Here is a 20,927-nt window from a genome sequence, read left to right as displayed (position 1 = left end):
TTTTTTTTTTTTTACCCTTATAAAAAGTGTACCAAGTTCTTAAAAGTGTGGAATATCAAGTAGATTCTTCTTAAAAGATTAAAACATTTGGTGTAACAAAAAAAAAAAGATTATTAAAATCTTTCACTAATAATCATCAGTTCACACCTGTATTTCTGAATATCTAAGTTACACTTTGGATTCTACCTACAATGCCAAAAACAACAGCTGTTTTTTTTTTTTGTTGTTGTTATCTTGTATCTTACAAAACTACATATGTTTAAGAACCATCAAAAAAAAAAACGGTTTGTATCTACAGAAACAGAGGATAAGAGATGAAAAATGAGGGTTTGTCTCCTATTATGGTTCGCAAGGATTTACCTAATCAAGTATATAGTATCCTGCATGATTCTCAAACCCTCTTAAAAAAAAAAAAAAAAAAAGTCATTATATATATGGTGATGATCATGATACATTTATCTCACCATTACCAGCTCTAAATCTACCTTTCTTCTCCTCCTTATTCCTCTTTCTCTATCCTCTTCTCATCTGTTTAATTATTAAATGAACAATTACCACGGACCGTTACTCTGCAACATTAAAATAAGACATATTCATTTGTAAGGGTCGTTGCATTACCTCCCTGTTTTTAATGTACTACATCTCTCTAATTCTTTAATGCACACCTCGTAATCATGAAGAAGAGTATATCCAATTAATTCAATTAGCAATTAAACGGACATAGACTTTATAAAAATATTGGTTTCTTTTAAAAAGAAAAAAAAAAAATCTTACTCAGGCCCTTTTTCTTCAGCTCTCTTTCTCTTTCTTCTTATTCGGAGTTGCCCTTTTGCCTCTTTTCTTCTTGTTCCTCTTGTATGTATGAAAATTCATGCGTATTCCAAATCGCACTCCCTCCCCTAAGCGCGTGCGGCTCTTTCTGGTGAATCGAAGCGGGTGGGACCATTGTGAATGTGTGGAGCTTTAAGCATGGCCTGTATATGGCCTTGTTGGGTGCGTCTAACCACACTAATCCACCTGTTCTCTTCGATCGTGCTTTTTATCCCGGGGACTAATATCCCTTAAACCCCTACCTAGTCAAAGGCAAAGATTCTGGTTTAAATGTTAGTTGGTTCATAGGCATTCTGGTAGATTAATCTCATGTACCTTATTCAAAACTGATGACAGTACCAAGATTCATTACTCCCATAGTCAAATTTATATGCAATCCGGCTTAGCTTAGCTTTGCTTAAACTATCACCCCTCCAGATTCATCTTATGGGTGGATCCGATCCTGTTTTGGGAATCAATAATCTTTTTCAGAATTGACTTAAAAGTCGTGTGTCTCTGTCTATATAAGCCCTATGAGTTTATAGTTACAGGTATGTATGCCTTACAAAAAAAAAAAAAAAAAAAAAAAAACTGGTCTGGTGACAGATATTATTTTGTAATAATTCTTTCTATCTATCTTTGTGAATGGTTAATAAGAAAGGAAATCTTTCCTGATTCTGTTGTTTCTCCCTTATTTTGGTCTTGTCCCAAAAAGACTCGTTTCATTTCCACACCTGCCGAGGCCAATAATAAAACAAAAAACCAAAAGGACAGGACAGACATTTTTTTTTTTGTATTTCTGGCCTTTAAACCGTAACTCTGCAACCCATTTCATGTCCCCCAACAACCACATCACAATAATAATAATAATTGTAGCAACATCGGGTCATTTACTCTATTGCGCACGACAACTCTTTTTTTTTTTTTTTTTTTTTTTTTTACTTTTATGAATGAATATGACGATATTGGCCCTCTTTCTCTTACTTCACGCGGGTTCTTTATAACCGTTCCGTTTGAGACAAATTTTAATATCAAAATGTAACTTTTTGTAATATAATCTTGGTAAATATGGTAATATCAATCACCATACACTTTTTTTAGCTTAGGAAAATATAATAAAAATAAAAGTATCATGATTCTTGCTTGCGCCTTTTTTTTTTTATTACTATTATTATTTTTCATGATTTTTTTCAATAACATTAGCTCATTATTACTTTTTTTTTTGTCAAACAAAGAGAGTTAATGTAGGTGTAGTGTAATTTTTTTTTTCCTTCAGGAGTATTAACGACATTAAGTTTTTCATATAAATTCCTTCATTTCTCTATAATCCATGAAAACTTGTATCTGTACAAAAGCAATTCAATTAATTGCTTTGCTTGTCAATTCTCTCCTCCCCACAATTACTCGATTTCCCATCTTTTTGGGAACGTTGGCCTTTCCCTCCCTCCGTTACATGATCACCTAATATTAAATGTATATTAACTATCTATAGTAACTAATGTAGTTTTAAACGACTGTCATATAGAGGAAAAGGCTTTCACCGAGATACAGGTTTATATAGTACTATATATTTTTCAGATAAGCGAATTAAAAAAAAATAGTCCATTTTTTTTGACCTGATCAAAGGTTTTGTTTTTTTTTTGTTTTTTTTTTGTTTTTTTTTTGTTTTTTCCCGCCTAAATAATTGTCATTTCTCTCCCTATTTTCGGTCAGTCTATTTTCTTTTTATGCTAATCTAAATACTATAAGTTAATATCGCAATTTCCCATTATAAGTTTAAAAGCTTGTATTTCAATGCTTATCTACTAGCAAATAAACATAATGGCTGTTCATTGCCTTCTTTTTTTTTTCCGCTATTTCTTTGCCGTATACTTTTTTTTTTTACAGTTAAAGGCATATCTAATATCAATCCTATGTTCTCTTCTTCATCGGCGATCCCGAAATTCATGCTATCAATAAAAAAAAAATAGAATTGACAAGTTATCTTTTTTTATATACCTTATCATGTTATAATCTTCAATTAAAAAAATATTTTATCACTTTCCTGCTTTTTCTGTATCATTACAATCTTTGGTCTTTTGTCTTGTGAAGCTTTAATTACCCCAGATTTTGGTTTTTTAGAGGGGGGTATTTAGGCGCGCGCACACACAATCATCTATATTTTTGTTGTTGCATTTTCTATATTTTAACGTTTTATGGATACTCAAAATACTGAAGTTGTAACAATTCACTAATGTCATTATAAAAACTTACTGATAAGCACTGTTTTTTTTTTTTTTGGAGAAGTTTTTGAACAATCGGCCTTTCTTGATATTTTCATTCTTCTTCAAAAAAAAAAAAATAACAAAGAAAAAGCACAAAAGTCAGGTTAATATCTTGTATTCAGATTTTATACGATGAGCAAGTAATATGAAACTGCTCCAGATTTTTGCTCCGTGGAGTTTGTATGCTTATCATCCGCAAATGTTTCTTGACCTTCTCTCCTTCCGTCTCTCATCATCTCCATGGTCTTCCTCGGGAATTCCGTCATTTGTCGTGATTTAATTTGTTCTCTTTTAAATTTCTTATTATTTTTTTTATGAAACGCCATTTGCTTGAAATTCCATGTAATTTCCAGTGTATATAAGTTAGCCAATTATCAAATATATATAAGCTTATATAGTGTAAATATTCCAAACGATTCTTCTATGAACAAAATTTCTTTTCTCCTTCGAGTCCTAAAGATTAACATGTGCCATAAACTCCTTAGTCCGTATTGACTCAAATATATTTATATATATTTATATATATATGATTACTGTTAATGCTACTATTTCTATCATTGACCTATCAGGGCGTGTTACAAATGACCTTTAAAATAAACCTTTTTCATAATCTTATTTCTATAGAATATCTTTGGTCACGATGGTGGGGTCAAAGAAAGAACTTGAAACCCATTGGATGACCTTGGCGCTATGGCCACTCAATTCATGTCCTGCGGTCTAGAAAGAATATTTCTAACTTGTTTTTTTTAAAGTAAAATAATATGAAAAAAAAAAATTTAATCATCAATCAATCGATTCAATATGCTCTGCTCATGCCTTCTTTTTTTTTTTTTTTCTTCTTCTTCTTTTTTTCTTAACTGCAATTCTAGAATGTAATTTTTTTAGTAAATGATTTAGGTCTATTTGTAATTTGCTTCTGTTATGCTATGATACTTAATAATCTAATCGGTTATACTGCTTAGTCTGATATGGCATGTGTGCACTCGAGTTTTTTTTTTTTTTTTCTTTGGGACCTCTTCTACTTTTGCGTTTTATTGCGGAGATATCCGTTTGTCCAGTCATTTCTCTTTTTTTTTTTTTTTTCCTAAAAAATTAAATAGGAGAGAGAGGGGGGAAGGGTCATGTCAATTCAATGGCATAATGATTCTTAACTTTTAAAGATCAACAGATGTTAAGGTTGCTCTGTGATTGTATGTGAAGTTTTGTGTGTTTGTTATCATATCGGGCCAAAGTGTTGTGGGGGGTTCTATTTTTTTTTTTTTTTTTTTCGGTTAAACCCCCTTAAAGAGAATAAACTTGTTAAACGTGCTGTGAGATGTGATAATATATATATATATATATACACCTTTTAAATAGCTTTCACAAAAAAATGTTTTTAATTAATGTTTACTTGTAAATAACCTTCAACTTATTTGAATAACTTAAATTATTAAAATTAATAAGTAAGACAAACTTATCTAAGTCAAAATTAAAGATCTGGTGGGTAAGGGTTTTTTATTACCTTGACAACTACAACTACAACAACAACAACAATAGTAGCAGTAGTAGTAACAAGTCAAAAAAACTCAAAATCCAATGAGGTCATCACTTTCATCAACTTTTATTTTTGATTTTTTATTTAAAAATAAAAGATTGTTCAAAGAAATCAAATAAAGAAGAGAATCAAAAAGGTTTCTATTTTAAGCAATAATTTTTTTTTTTGATATTTAACTTCTTTTATATATATCTATTGTTTTTATTTTTTTTTTTTTTTAAAAAAAATAAACTACAACTTCATTCATTTATTTCTTTTAATTAATGGTCTTAATTTTTTGGTGGCTGTGATTTTGTCCATTTTACCGAAAATAACCAAATAAAAAAAAAAACAAAAATAACAATAGCCTGCCTTTCTTTAAACTAATTTTTTTTTATTTTTATTTTTCCCTCTTGTCGTATCCAAAGATTCATTTAATAAAAAAAACAAATACATTTGAATTTGATTTCTTTTTTTATTAAATCAATATATATTTGATTGATAAAAAAAAAAAAAAGTTCGTCTTTCTCCAGACTGTTCTTACCTTTTTTTTATTTATTTTTTATTTATTTTTTATTTATTTTTTATATTTTTGGTACGCCTCATTAAAAATCCTTCCCAATAGCAGCCTCATTTAATTTCTCTGCAAAGTTTTTTTTTTTTTTTTTTTTTTTTTTTTTTTTTGTCAGCATCTTCATCACCATTATTATCATCATCACAAATACATCAAATAACCAACAATCAAATCCGGCTTTTTCTTTCCTCCCATATGAGTCAAAGTCGCTTTTCTTCCTCTCCCGGTATTGATATCAAAACTACACCTCTATTTCTTTTCCGGTTCCTTGAATAATGAGGAGTGTATCCATAGGGATACGACCACAGGTAATACTGTTTGTCTTTCTGACAATGGTCCTATCCTTGGTCATCCTTGCTCTCACAACCGTATGTTTTTTGCTTATTATTTTTATTTCTCTTATATTCTAATATAAATTTTTCTTCTATCTTTTTTTTTTTTTTAGTCATTATACTCCAGCAATTTTATTCTAAACTTGCGAACTGAACGTCTTCAGGTAGTCTCTTCGCTTAAGTCGGCCCAGGTTCAACAAGCCTTTTCAACCATCTACTACCAAGCATACCTCATGTCAACGCGTGACCAACTCACCCTGGCTATGGCTCGCTACCGCGCAGGAAATAATACTTTGGAAAACTGGGACAGCGTCAGCTCTTATTTCAACTATACCTTCAGTGCTTCCACCCTTGTCGTGGCCTCAGCCATTTACGATACCTCCTACAACATGCTCTTTTTCAAATCGAACGACTCCGTTTCTTACAGCAGTTATAACCAAGCACTGTTCCCCACACGCAAAGATTTTGACCAACTCACCGATGAAAGCTCCAGCAGTAGTTCTTCAGGCCTTCTCAACAGCCCTAAACTTAACGGAACAACTTACCTTATGACTCTCACTTTCCCTATCATGGGCAACTCTTCTTTCTTTGTTGACTCGGCAAAACTTTACGGATTCATTTCTATTTTAGCTACAACCACATCTCTAAAGTCCATCATTGAAGATAGAACTGGCCTGGAAAACGGCGGCCTCATGTACTTTATCAGTATCCCAAACAGCAGCTATGTCTCCTCTTCAACAACAACTGTCCTAACTGCTGCAACTACAGATTCTTCAGATACAGTCACTTGGCCATCCATCACTTCTACCTTTAATCTTGCTTCTTCATCTTTAATACCCTTAGAGGTGACATCTTCTTCTTCTTCATCGTCATCGTCATCGTCTTCGTCATTGTCATTATCATCATCTTCATCATCGTCTTCACCATCACCGTCACCATCACAATCACCATCTTCTCCATCCTCTTCACAAGTTTCTCAAACTACAACTGTGGCTCACTCAAACTCGACTATTAGTTCGGTCCCTTCTTCTGTAACATCAACCTATTCACGATCCTCTACTTCCCCCGCACTAAACCAACAACCCAGTGATGTAAGCGTTCTTTTGGACAGCATGAAAACTCTTTCTGAGTCTCAGGTTTCTTTATACCCTTCTCAGAGCTCTAGGATTTTTGCTCGCCAAAATACCATAGATTACAGTAGCTCAAACGACTCAGAATCAGACAATGACACCTATTTGGATGATCTACCAGAATGGTCTTTTGAGCTGCTCCTACCCGTCACTGGCCAAACTTACTTGTTGGGTTCTCAACAGGGACAACTCCCACTTGTCACCATTCCAGCTCTTTACCGTGCAGTTTCTTCAAAAAATGGCGGCTCTCTCCTAAAAACCTCAGTCATGAACGAAACAAAAGTTGCTGTGGGCTATGCCCGTGTTGAAAACCCATTGGCTTCCTGGTATGTAATCATATCAGAGCCTTTATCTTCTGTGTTTTCTCCAGTATGGAAAATCCGCAACGTTTTCCTCGCTGTAGGACTTGGTGCTTTAGGCGTGCTTTCCATCATTGTCATTTTTCTTGTCAACAAAGGCGTCCAACCCATTTACCGTCTTAAGCAAGCTGCAGAGGAAACAACTACATACTTTCACGAAATCAGTCCTGAAGAGTCTCACAAGGGCCCTCTACCTCCTCCTTCTGCAACAATTCCAATTCGCCATCATTCAACCAAACTAAAAAAACTCACTAAGCCAAAATCATCTCGTATCAAGTCTTTTTTTTTCAAACTTTCCCACCGCCGCAGCCCCTCATCATTATCTACCATAACCCTCAGTGAGCCTTTGGAACAAAAACAAGAACAAGAAAAGGCTGGTCCCAAACTTGAAGATACTATTCATTCCACATCCCAAGAGTCATCATCCGAGGCATCATCCAATCAACTAAGCAAATCGAGTGAGAGCACAATCAATAAAAATATCATTACCAAAATATCAACAAATGAAAAAAATGATTTAGGCATACAGCCAGATCTTAAGGAAATTGATATCCTGCAGCCCCAAACAAAAAATGTACATATAACGGAAAGTGGTTGTGAGGAAAAAACTTCAGATGCTTCACCCTCAGATTCTATTGCAACCGCAGAAGCTGCTGTGGCAGCGGCAACAGCGTCAGCAGCAACTGCAGCAGCTCAAAAACGCATGGTTGTTCCGCCCCATGTCAAAATAAAAAAACCAAAGTATCTCACCGATGAGCTTGTTTCTTTACAATACTCATTCAACCGCATGGCTGATGAGTTGGAAAAACAATACCTTCATCTCGAGGATATGGTGCGCGAACGCACCAAAGAGCTCGAATCAGCTCGCATACAAGCAGAAAATGCAAACGAGGCAAAGTCTCAATTTATTGCCAACATTACACATGAGCTACGTACTCCCCTTAACGGTATTCTGGGTATGACTGCTGTCTCACTCACAGAAAATGACCCTGCAAAAGTTAAACGATCTCTCAAGGTTATTTCAAAGTCTGGTGAAGTGTTATTGCATCTCATCAATGACCTTCTCACTTTTTCCAAAAACCAAGTGGGCAATGTTACTCTTGACCAGCGCGAGTTCATGCTTGCAGAAATTGTCCAGAGCGTTCGCAAGGCCTACACCAAACGGCCAAATAATCGCAAACATGTGGAGCTCGAATTTAACTTTGCTATGCCAGAACTCAACAATGTTGTTTTCTTGGGCGATTGTGGTCGAATCACACATGTCATTTTAAACATCTTTCATAATAGTTTGAAGTTTGCTCCAGACGCAGGTGCCGTCAAAATCAACTTCAACTGCGTTCAGCTTAACAACAATCCTGTTAATAGCAATGCACCTCTTCCTTTGGATAAAACGGGCAGCCAGGTTGATATCATTGATACAACGTGCAGCCAGCTTAACACCGACTATATGCATTTTAGATCTCCTTCATCTTCCTCCACTTCCTCCTCTCCACCACCTAGACCAAGACTTCCTCCAGTTATCACATCATTGCAAACATCTCTAGATAATCACTCTGATTTGGATTCCAGAGAAAGAACTGCATCATTGCGGACCCAAGACTCATCTTACCTATCTGCTCTCGCTAGTCCAGACTCGCCATCGTCACAAAAAGCTGCTCCCTGGGGGACAACTGCTACCACGTCTAGCGAAAATTTTGACTTGCCTTCTGGAATGTATACTCCTGCATCAGGACCAACACATCTCCATACCCAGAGCTTTTCATCTAATATGAGCTCGAATAACAACAGCAATAGCAACAATAGCAATATTCTTAGTTTGCCTCATTTAGCAAATCCTGGCAGCCGAAATACTTTGATAACCTTCAATAACCCCAACAGCTGTATTCTGGAAATTCAAGTAATTGACCAAGGACCTGGTATTAACGAATCCATTTTGGAACATGTTTTTGAGCCATTTGTTCAAGAAGACCAGGCTCTTTCTCGCCGCTATGGTGGTGCCGGTCTGGGCCTATCCATCTGCAAGCAACTAGTCGAGCTCATGGGTGGTAACATTTCATTAAAGAATTCCTCCGACGGACTTGTCGTATCTTTTCAAATCCCTCTTTATCTTATTCGCATATTTTCACAAGTCCCGCACTATACATTTGTATTTGCAACTGATGCCATTGGTGTCCAGAAATACCCAAAGCAACTAAATCTTCTTTCAATTGTTCAGCAGCCTTCTACACCTAACGTGCCTGATCACTACATTTATGATCCTGGCACACCTTATGATGAGCGTGCGCAGTACTTTTCTGTCAAAACTATGCCACCGACTATTCCCATCCATCAAAAGGAAAAGCTCAGGGAACAACAAGAACAACATAAGCAGTTAATTCAAAATCAACAGCAAGAACTGTACAGACAAAGAACAAACAATATATTGGAACCAAAAGCCGAAGTTGCAGAGGACGCCTCAGAGTATGATCAAAAAGTGATTAGGGTCGAAACCCGACCTCGTCAACATTCACTTACCATAGAAATTCCTCCTGCCAAACCGCTTACTAAAACAAGAATTATTCAAAATGATATTCACACAGCTGCTGCTTCATCACTATTTAATTTCAAGCTGAAGCGCAATTCTAAAAAGCAGCCACAGCTTCAACAACAAATCCCACAGCCCAGTTCATACTTTGAACCTCAGCCTCATGCAAGCACATTGGGAACTGAATCTGTGTACCTAAGAGCAATGGAGTACCTAAAGAGTGGTAATGCACCGACCAACCTCGAAAGCCTATCGCTCTCAACCCCTGGTGGAGACCAAACAATGTCCAACATACCTACTCCTTTTTTCGAAATGCCTCTTCCAACCCTTAGCAGCCTTGAAAGTGCAAGCAAGCCAGTGACCCCGGGAAGTACCAACGGCACTATTCGCGTTGCAGTCGGAAGCGTTGCGGGTTCCAATTCTGGCAACGCAGGTAGTACAAGCATTGGTGGAAATACAAGTGCGCCTTCTTCATCTGGTAATGCTCAAATTGGAGGAACTGGGACGTCAAGCACGACACTCAGTGCTCTTGGTAGCCCAACATCAGCTACAGCCACAAATGTGACGAGCTCTGGTGGCGGGAAAAGTACGGTGAGTGGCAGTAGTGTTACCACACCAGGTAGTGGGGGTGGTGGAAATGGTAATGGTGGGTCAGGAGCAACACATCTTGCACCAATATCCATCACAGCACGGATTTTAGTTGCGGAAGACAATCTCATCAACCAAGACATTATCCGGCGAATGCTGCGGTTAGAGGGCGTGAAGGATATTGACATGGCGATGAATGGTGAACAGGCGGTGTTACGGATAGAGGATGCGATTCGTGCAGGAATCCACTACGATATTGTGTTTTTGGACGTGCAGATGCCGCGCATGGATGGTCTTGAGGCGGCGCGCATTATCCGCTCGCAGCTAGGATACCCGTACCCAATTGTTGCGCTTACTGCTTATGCCGACGATGACAATGCACGTCAGTGCTATGATGCCGGGATGAGTGATTTCTTGGAAAAACCAGTCAATCGTGAAAGACTGCGTGAGGTGCTTGTACAATACTGTCCTACAGATGCTCTTCATGAAGCTTTAATGCCCACGGGTGGGTTTGATTCATTGTTGAATCCACCAACAACTCCGTTAAGCTAAACGCTTAGCAAACATTTACGTACACATACAAGAAAAAAAAAATGATTACGAAATTTTTTTAATGACCTTTATTATCTTCGTTTTTTTTTTTTGATATACATAATTTATAGATGATGTTTCAACCTTTTTTTAGTTTTATAATTGTACAATACTATTTATTCTTTTACAAACATTGATTGAACTTAAGATCCACTTTGATGATGGTCCCCCATATATTGAAGTTATATTAAATTAAATTACAATAAACATTACTAATGATTACATAACCACAAAGATTAAATTTTTACATTGTCTCGTAGATTCTAAGAGTTTTTAAAATTTTCAAAGTTTTCAAGGGAAACTTTGAGCACCTTGAAGAGTCAAAAATATCTAAAACTTTTACAAGACCTTTAAGATCATCGAAATTTTGAATCTCAAGACAAGGTGACTACGATTTTACAAAGTTCGAAAGATGGAAGAAATTTGGGTTTTTTTTGTCTTTTTTGAAATACACACAATATACAACACATTAGAGAACCCACCAACATGAAATGATTTTTTTTTTTTTAAACTGAGACACAAAAAAGAGTATAGAAATAGTACAAAATCTTGTATAGGGGGCGAAATCGTTTATTTCAACTTCTTCTTAGGTCTGAGCTGGTTGGTGTGGCCACACTTTCTCTTTCTGCAGTTGGTAGCACGAGGAGGAAGACGGGCGTAGCACTTGCGGCAAATAGACTTCTCGCAGTTGAACTTGGAAGCAAGAGCCTTAAGAGAGGGCTCAATGACACCACCACGGAGACGGAGAACCAAGTGGAGAGTAGACTCCTTCTGGATATTGTAGTCACTGAGGGTGCGGCCGTCCTCAAGCTGCTTGCCGGCGAAAATCAGGCGCTGTTGGTCTGGGGGAATACCCTCCTTGTCCTGAATCTTGGACTTGACATTGTCAATGGTGTCGGAAGACTCAACCTCAAGGGTGATGGCTATTTAAATGTTAGAAAAAGTTTTTTCTTCAATCATATGTGCGCTCGTCTGTAAGTACTAATCGAAAGGTTTCAACAAAGGTAATGTACAACAACCATCTACAGGTATTGGGTAATCCTCATTATTGAGATGTATCTTAAAATCAAGTATCTTATTTCTTTGCTAACTGTTACATATTTTTATTGTCGAAGTGAAAACTGGGCATGTATCATGTCGATTTATTAAACTGTTGAAACAATTTTTTTTTTCCTTCTTTCATATTCTTCTTCCTTTCAAGATCGAGGCGAACATTTTAATTCAGACAAAAGACTTCTATTCGAATTTTACTTACTCTTGCCGGTCAAGGTCTTGACGAAAATCTGCATGGTGCCTGTTTATGTATGTTGAGTGACTTGGACAGGGTCGACAACGGAAAAGGGAAAAAAAAGAGGGAAAAAAGAGAAAAGAGAAGAGGGAGAGAGAAGGAGGGGGAAGAGAGAGGCAAGCTAGAGTGGGTGCGTGACTGGCGGTGTCTCTGTGTATGTGTGGCCCTTTGCGGTTATGACAAGAAGGTACACACACACACACATAATATAATTATAAGTCACATGATCATATTTGCGCGTGGCAGACAATGAAAAATTTTTCTTTGCGCGTAGAGCCGACAAGCATTTAAATTTAAAATTACATAAAGATTAGATAATATGTTACATTTATTTACTAAAAAAGTTTTCACAGAAATAGGAAGAGGATTTGTTACAAGTATGAGGAAATTCGAGAAAATAAAAGTTGTGTTGTTACAAGTTTACTGGGCTCAATTTTTCATACACTCCATTCTAAAAGTTTTTACAATTTGTAACTGATGCGTAATTACCAGAACGATGAATTTAACTATTCTAGTAGGGCTAAACCCTAAAAAATATAAGTTTAATATTATTGAAAAAAATTTTTTCTCCTCCCCTTTCTTCTCTTTTATTTTTTATTTTTTTTAAATTTTTTTTAGTTTTTATCAGTTGTGCCCTTCTATTGAGATTTCCCCAGAAAATCTGTCCTTATCGGGATAAAACAGTTTTTTGGCATTTTTCTTTCTTTCTATAATTGGTTATTGTAATGCTCCCATTGATCAATATAATTTTTTTTATATCCCCTTTTTTTTTTTTTTTATAATAATTCACTTGAAAAATTTTTTTCTTGTAAATTACTGTAACTAGTAATTAATGCTTTTGTTTTTTTGGTTATTTTAACTGTGCCCTATTGTTAACATTTTTTCTAAATAATAAATGTTGACGGAATTCTGTAACCTAGATTATAAAATTTTAATTTAACCTAGAAACGATTAATACACTAAATCTATTAAAATCTTACCCGATACTATTAAGATACATATATATATATATATTTTTAATCTTCGTTCCATGGCTTTGTTTTCTTTTAAACAAGATCCTAAATAAAAGTACTAAGGCTTGCCAACTGTAACACATTCTGATCATGGGCGGAGATCCAAAACTTAGTATTTACGATTTTCTACTTTCTACACGATTCAGTGTTATCCAGAGCCTCATTGCCTAGGCGAAATGACAAAAACAACCTTCCTTTTCGGACCAACTTGTTCAAGTATACATTTTGATGGTAAAAACCAAAATAAAATCTACTGATTTTTTCCCCTAATATTATTCAACTATATACAAAGTGCCGCAAGTTTTTTTTTTTTCATAATAAATTTATAAATATCAATAGTAAGTTTTTAAAATTCATACTTATAAATATTCAAATACACATATTGCACAATAATTTACAACATAGAAATTTTAATATAAAAGATGGTAGTGAAACAAGTGTGCTTGTTTGGTCAAAAGAGGAAATATAGGTGTGAATTACACACAACAACAAGTGGATTTCATCTCTTTTTCACTTTTTGGTAACGCTGCCTCGTGGTATTTACAGTATACATACAGAATATTACATTAGAATGTTGAAGCTTCACGGAAAGACAAAAAAAAAAATCAGGCAACTTTTTTTCTTTCCCTGATGAAGTATTTTCAGGCAGACCTCTGCATTTGATGCGAAATCTTATTTCAAATGTATTTCTCTTATCCTCGGTAAATACTAGAGTCTATTTCAAAGAAGATGAATGGCTAAGTATTATTTAATAATGATAAACTTCTTTTAATATTCTTCATTTGTATTTTTTTTCCTTTTATGAATTTTTAAATACCCTTGAAAATCCCTGTTTTTTTTCACCTTTTTTTTTTTTTTTCTTTTTCCTTTTTTTTTCATGTCTAGTTTTATTTAACATCTAAATTTTTTCTTTCTGGCAACTGTTCTAATGCTGCTATTTCAAATTCTTTCCCTAAATTAACTTTCGGTAGCTCAATGCTTGCTTATTCTCTATTGAGAAATATATTTTCTGCAGAAGATTATAAACGACGTTAAACTTTTGAAATTTTGAAATATCTTTTTTAGTAGCAATAAGATCTTCAAAAAATTCAACAGATCTTCTTTTTTCAGGATATCCAGTGGCAAATATTTTATATCAAATTTTAAATTTTTATTTTGAAGTTTTCATTTCTATTATTCTAAATTGGTTTTAAAACAAATTCACGTCCAATATTTTGTTTTTTTCCCCCTATTTTACTCATCTATTATTTGTATCCAAATAATAAGTCGGCATTAAAAATTTTGGATACTTACTCAGCTTTATTGACTAAAAATCTATTGGGAAAACTATAAATAATCAAGCTAATTTCTACAACTTATTTCAGTTTATTTCAAAAAAAAAAAAAAAAAAAAAAATTCAAAAAAAAAGAACTTAATTTTAAATATCAAAATTTTAACGAAATTTTCATTTGCATCCCATATCACAACTGCAGAGCATTATCAGCAGAGCATCGCCAGCATCGCCATCATCATCGCACAAGTTTGTTTTTTGATCGAGGTCCAAACAATAAACGGCTTTTTTTATTATTATTAATCTACAATACCTTAAACACATAACTGGCTAATCTGTTACATAACAAACTTATTACACTCTGCTTTAGTTACAATTTGGAGCAGTAATTGCCTCACAACTGACAGCCACATCAAATCAAACAAACACTAATATCTCATCATTGTCTTAAAAATGCAGCATATGCTGACAATTTTTGCATTGTCATCCTTAGTCCTCATTTATTTAGAATGCTATATGGAGGTACTGATAGGCTGGATTATTCTTTTCATTTTGGCTAGAATTCTATAAATGAGTTTGGTCAAATTATTTTTGCATCTTATTTTTTTATTTTTATAAAAGAATTAAATCCACAAACGCTGTCAGGCAAATCAATAACCAAGTAAGGGTCTTTGTTTGCAAATAAATAGAATCTCCACTATTTTTATTCTGGTTTATGCTTGATGATGCGGTAACAAACCCTGAGGTTTTTGTCGCAGAGGTACCGGTTGAGGATGCAGATTGTTGAGCCGAAGTTGTCGTAGCACTGGTAACTAAAACTCCTTGATTGTTATATTGACCTGTCAATGGCTGAATCGACCATTCTATCTCACTCGAAAGACCAGAACTATACTCAAAAGATCCAGTGATAGTATATCCATTTTGAATATAGGTGATAGGGTTAATTGTTGCTGATGAGGCATCCTTACTGCTTGTTGTAGTTGTAACAGCTTCTGAGCCCAGCTGACAGCTTACCCCGCAAATCAAACATGCCAGAAAAACGAATTTAAAAAAGGAAATCAGCTTGATCATCATAATGTGAAATAATAATTGAATGTATATATATAAAAATAAGAAAAAAAATCAGTTATTGAAATGTGAGAGTTTTAAAAAAGAGGGAAAAGTTGAAATATATATAAATGAAAAAAAAAATGAAAAAAAATGAAAAAAAAGGAAAAATAATAGCATAAACATGGTGTAAAAAATGGCATTAAAATTATATTTCTGCATAAAAACAAAGTTTGCATATAAAAGACGTTTCTTGTTAAACAAAATATTTCATTATAATTTGCCAATTCATAACAATAAAATACTTATTAAAGCAACAATCCCAGCAAAAAATGTACTAGACTTTTGTGATACCCCTCCCGTTGCAATTGCAACTGTAGGTAGCCCTTGAGAAGTCAAATTGGAATTTACAGGAGAAGGAAGAGAATCAGAAATTTCCCCATCAGACAATGGTGTTGATAAAATAGAGCTAGATTCAGGGAAAATGGCTTCAGTAACACCTGTTGGGGATGCAATAGGGTCTGATTGATAAATTGGTACTGAGTCACTTTCTATCTCAATTTCACTGCTTGACAAGGGCCCTTCGGAAATTGTTTCGGGTTCTTCCAAATTAGTGGCTTCGTTCAATTGTCTTTGATAGACACGGTTGTTGTAAGCTTTGGGATTGTTGGTCTCTATACCATCAAATTCTGCAACCTCTAAAGCGGCGGTATCTATAGGTAAAATTGAATAAAATCTTTTCGTGGTAATTGGACTTTCAAATTGATTAAATTGAGCACTAGACATGGCTTGAGAACCAGAAGGTATAGTTTCAGTTTCTGAAGAAAGTGGGAAAGAATATAATAAATTTTGAACTGAGTGTTTTGTAGATTTAATTGATAATCTCATATCTGATTCAGAGTAATCTCCTTTTAAATCTACTATTGGGGTTCCTATTGGCAATATAGAAAATATTTCTTCTGTTTCAGTTGTCGTCACACGACTAGGAGACTGTTCTGTTTTCTTTACGCTAGAAGAAACTACTGAAGTACTTTTTGATGTTTTAGACGGAACATTTAAATTGGAATGAGAGGCTGTAGAGGCACCAAGTGTATCAATAGAAGTTTTTTGAGTGATTGTTGGACTGACGGATCGCAAATTAAAACTGCTAGAAAGTGGTAATGTGCTAGTATCCAAAGTTTTAACTGAACTTCCTTCCACCAGAGTGTTTACACTTTTATCTTGGTAGGGTGTTGTTGTTTCTGCAGAAGCAGTTACTAAAGAGAATAAAACAGCTAAAAGGTAAATTTGGGACAAATTAATATTGACCATTATGAAATAAAAGAAATACATATGCTTTATATTTATGAAATATAATAACACAAAAAGAAGTAAATAAATGAATAAAAATGAACATATATATATATATATTTACTCATTTGAAATATACATCTCAGATATAACTATTAAAGTACATCTTTCAGATCCAATAGCAATATAAAAATTTGCTTTTTTCAAGTACAATGTAAAACATTCTACAGCGAGTGCCATACTTACCAAAAAAAAAAAAAGACAAATCTACCACAGAAAAGCTTGATACAGCTATTAGCTAGTAATTTTGATATGATGCATCATAGCAGAAATTTTCAAGGAACAACATGTTTCTTGGCCTTAAAACCTTTTTTATAAATCAATTATCCACCAAAATTTGGAAGTTCCCATGTAAGTTTAAAAACTAACAGTTACATTCAGCTGGTTTGAGTTTTTCAAATGCGGTATTTTCAATATTAGATACTGGTTCACTATTGAAATATCATTTTGGAAACCAAATCTAATCTAATAAGCACATACATATGTAGTTTAAAATCAATTTATCCTATAATGACTTCTTTATCAGGAAATAGTCAGATTTTCACTACAGGCTAAATCTTGGCCCTAGTGATTTGATTAAATATATTTAAATTATACTAATAATATTACACCTTCATAACTTTAAACTCAATGGTAAACTATATTTTAAAATCATTTTTAGATCGATCATGAATCTGAAAAATAAGCTTCTAAGTTCATATGCAATGTTTAACATAGTCCTTTTGACAAAACGGATATGATATTCTTGTATTGCAATATCAATATAAATAAATAAGAGTGCAATTTACTGACTTTATCTTTTCAATTAAGTGATGATGACAGTAGTCAAGAGAAGCCTTATATAATGGAATAAAGAAACGTTAAATAGACAACGTTTGACAGAAAAAATGGTATGCAAACAAGAATCATCGGGTTAGGGTCTCAAAAAAAACATATCTTGGGATACAATTCTCCTACACTCTAATTCCCCACGTTCTGTTACCAAAAATTACCTAAAATAAGTGGTACCTTACTGGATGGTAGTATGGCTTACTCATTTAAATTAAAAAATTTTATATCGAAATATACCCCAAATCGATACTTAATCGTAAAAGAAACCAATATTAATATATCACTTATTTCTAATGACCACTACTGTTGATTCAATCTCCGTAAAAAGAACTACCGATGCTTTAGAGGCCCAGGAGACAAAACGCCAGAAACCTTCAGATTCTACAAATAATGAATCAATAATACCAATTAAAACTGATGGGCAAAGGCTTCGATGCCTTTATATTTTAACTCATAAAGGCGGAAGACAGTGTAATATGACTAGAAGAAAGGGCGATAAATACTGTGCGCAACACAAACCGGCTGAGGAAAAACAGGGTGGTGAAGAAAGAATTCCTTGTCCAATTAATCCCCGGCACAATATACGAAAAAGTCAGCTTAAACGTCATATGAAGAAATGCCAGTCAATAGTTCCACCACCGAACGATCCATGGTATTCTCCTGATATGAACATTACTGATCCATCCCATTCTGCTGCTGAAAAGTCGGAATTTAGCAGCTCTGAATATCAAAAAATGGCAAAAGCATTAAATGAGCTTTGGGAAACCTTATGGAATAAAGAAGAATTGGATCTTGAAGTTTTAAATCATGATGGATTAAAAGAAAGATTGTAAGTATAAGTTTTTTCATTTTCATTTTCATTTTCATTTTCATTTTCATTTTCATTTTCATTTTCATTTTCATTTTCATTTTCATTTTCATTTTCATTTTCATTTTCATTTTCATTTTCATTTTCATTTTCATTTTCATTTTTATTTTCATTTTCATTTTCATTTTCATTTTCATTTTCATTTTCATTTTCATTTTTTTTTTTTTTCATTTTCATTTTCATTTTCATTTTCATTTTCATTTTCATTTTCATTTTCATTTTCATTTTCATTTTCATTTTCATTTTCATTTTCATTTTCATTTTCATTTTCATTTTCATTTTCATTTTCATTTTCATTTTCATTTTCATTTTTTTTCATTTTCATTTTCATTTTTTTTCATTTTCATTTTCATTTTCATTTTCATTTTTTCATTTTCATTTTCATTTTCATTTTCATTTTCATTTTTCATTTTCATTTTCATTTTCATTTTCATTTTCATTTTCATTTTCATTTTCATTTTCATTTTTCATTTTCATTTTCATTTTCATTTTTCATTTTCATTTTCATTTTCATTTTCATTTTCATTTTCATTTTCATTTTTTTTTCATTTTCATTTTCATTTTCATTTTCATTTTTTCATTTTCATTTTCATTTTCATTTTCATTTTCATTTTCATTTTCATTTTCATTTTCATTTTCATTTTCATTTTCATTTTCATTTTCATTTTCATTTTCATTTTCATTTTCATTTTCATTTTCATTTTCATTTTCATTTTCATTTTCATTTTCATTTTTTGCTAACGTTATGATTTTTAGATCTGAACTAGAAATTCCTAAGCACGCGACTCAGCAAGCGTCGTTAATTGGCCATATGGAAAAGTCTGGGCTTTTAGGTGTTTCTAAATTGGTAAACGGTCAAAATCCTAGTAGCACTATTATTGCAGAATTTGGGTGCGGTCGTGCTGAGCTTTCGCGTTATGTGGCCAGATCTCAATTTCTAACATTGGCTGAAACTAACGAAAATCAGCGCACTCAGTCACATAGACCATTTTTTCTAGTAGACCGTGCGGGTCCCCGAATGAAATTTGATACAAAAATATTAAAAGACTACCAATGTGATATTGACAAAATATTAGCAGAAGAAAAAGAAAAATCATTTAATAAAGACATAAAGATCCCCCCGCCTTTTGTTAAAAGAGCCTTAATTGATATTAAGGATTTAAATCTTAATGTCGCACTCAATAACCTTTTCCCTAATGATTTGAATTCAGATGTTGTAGCTATTTCTAAACATCTTTGTGGATGTGCTACGGATCTCACGCTTCAGTGTCTTGCAAACAATACTTCGACCTTAAAGTCCATCGATAAACCTACAATGACACACAAATTAAAGGGTCTCGTAATTGCACTTTGTTGTCGACAACTCTGTACATACGAAACATACCCTCTTGTTGGGCGTAAATTTCTTATTGATAGCGGATTAATCACTACGCCAGATTCTTTTCGATTGTTAACTAAAATGACGTCCTGGGCACTTTGTGGAAGGAGAGATGATATGGCAACTGATGAAGAATCAGTCCAAAATCACTTCTCAGGGTTGAGCATAAAAGAGCGAGAAGTTGCTGGGTTTCTTGCCAGGAGGGCTATTGATCATGGTAGACTATTAAGTTTATGTGACATGGGATATCAGTCCAAGCTTATTAGATATGTGAGTCCAGAAACTTCACTAGAAAATGTAGCTTTGATAGCTCAATAAAACTAAACAAAATTAAGCGTAAGAATAAATTTTATTAAAACTAAATAAACAAATTTTTTTAAACCTTCTGTCCCTTAAGACCGGCCTTCCAGAAAACAAAGTAAGGAGTAACACCATCTTCACGGTAGTTGCAAAGAACGATCATACCATCAGGGTTCAAGTCCTCAGCAATGTAAAAATCGTAGTCCTTGATGTTCTTAGCAACCTTGGTAGCATATGCGGTAGCCTTGCTCTTGAAATCATTGAATTCCTCAGCCTCCAAAACACCAGAAAGTCTCTTGAAGTATTTCTTAAGTTCACTAAGATAAGCCTTCTTGTCATAAGCAGGAATGCTTTGGAGGTTGAAAGAGCGGACAATGTTGATAATCTGTTCGCCACTTTCCTCTCCAAAATCTTCGTCACCACCCTCAGCAGAAGGGTTAGCACCAATGTCAACGTCACCTTCCTTAACAGTGATCAGTTGAGCGTCAACTTCGTAGACAGCATCGTCAACAAGAGTCATATCATAAGCATCAGAGCAAAGCTCAGCGCCGGTAATGCGATCCTAAATAACGAGTTAATATATTAAAAATATACATATCTTGATAAACTATATATACATAAACATACCTCGAAAATAATCATTTTTAAGTCTGTGTTAAATAGTTAATTGAAACTTGCTCAAGCAGCGTTTGTAAAGAAAGAGGAAAGAAAAAAAATTTCAAAAAGAAGAAAAAGCTTTTCGGGCTTGACTATTAAAAAAAATTTTTTTGTACTGAAATATTCTCAGACTAAAATATACACTGTAATTTTAATTTTAATTTTTTTTACCATGTGCAAGGTTACAGAATAAGTTATGTAAACATGTTTACAACTGAAAAGTAAACATTCCGACCCCTT

General features: G+C 33.9%; 5 protein-coding genes across 5 annotated transcripts; 2 read left to right on the top strand and 3 right to left on the bottom strand.

Moving 5' to 3' along the window:
• Positions 1–5,493: 5,493 nt before the first annotated feature.
• SAPINGB_P003450 (uncharacterized protein) lies at positions 5,494–10,646 on the top strand (the record flags this gene model as incomplete). The annotated part of the gene is made up of 2 exons (XM_031998168.1): positions 5,494–5,529; positions 5,607–10,646. The coding sequence occupies 2 exons, from the start codon at positions 5,494–5,496 to the stop codon at positions 10,644–10,646; spliced, it is 5,076 nt and encodes a 1,691-aa protein (XP_031854059.1).
• Positions 10,647–11,255: 609 nt separating this feature from the next.
• SAPINGB_P003449 (uncharacterized protein) lies at positions 11,256–11,974 on the bottom strand (the record flags this gene model as incomplete). The annotated part of the gene is made up of 2 exons (XM_031998167.1): positions 11,256–11,608; positions 11,941–11,974. The coding sequence occupies 2 exons, from the start codon at positions 11,972–11,974 to the stop codon at positions 11,256–11,258; spliced, it is 387 nt and encodes a 128-aa protein (XP_031854058.1).
• A 3,617-nt stretch (positions 11,975–15,591) lies between these two features.
• Positions 15,592–16,614, bottom strand: SAPINGB_P003448 (uncharacterized protein; the record flags this gene model as incomplete). The annotated part of the gene is made up of 1 exon (XM_031998166.1): positions 15,592–16,614. One exon carries the CDS (start codon positions 16,612–16,614, stop codon positions 15,592–15,594), a length of 1,023 nt encoding a protein of 340 aa, XP_031854057.1.
• Positions 16,615–18,092: 1,478 nt separating this feature from the next.
• SAPINGB_P003447 (uncharacterized protein) lies at positions 18,093–20,048 on the top strand (the record flags this gene model as incomplete). Its single annotated transcript, XM_031998165.1, has 2 exons — positions 18,093–18,313; positions 19,109–20,048. 2 exons carry the CDS (start codon positions 18,093–18,095, stop codon positions 20,046–20,048), a joined length of 1,161 nt encoding a protein of 386 aa, XP_031854056.1.
• Positions 20,049–20,106: 58 nt separating this feature from the next.
• Positions 20,107–20,672, bottom strand: SAPINGB_P003446 (uncharacterized protein; the record flags this gene model as incomplete). Its single annotated transcript, XM_031998164.1, has 2 exons — positions 20,107–20,592; positions 20,658–20,672. The coding sequence occupies 2 exons, from the start codon at positions 20,670–20,672 to the stop codon at positions 20,107–20,109; spliced, it is 501 nt and encodes a 166-aa protein (XP_031854055.1).
• Positions 20,673–20,927: the final 255 nt, after the last annotated feature.

The sequence above is a fragment of the Magnusiomyces paraingens genome (genome assembly GCF_902498895.1).
Source record: "Magnusiomyces paraingens strain CBS 517.90 genome assembly, contig: contig3, whole genome shotgun sequence".
NCBI lineage: Eukaryota > Fungi > Ascomycota > Dipodascomycetes > Dipodascales > Dipodascaceae > Magnusiomyces > Magnusiomyces paraingens.
The sequence above is the reverse complement of the archived record's forward strand: the minus strand, read 5'-3'. Positions and strand labels throughout refer to the sequence as shown.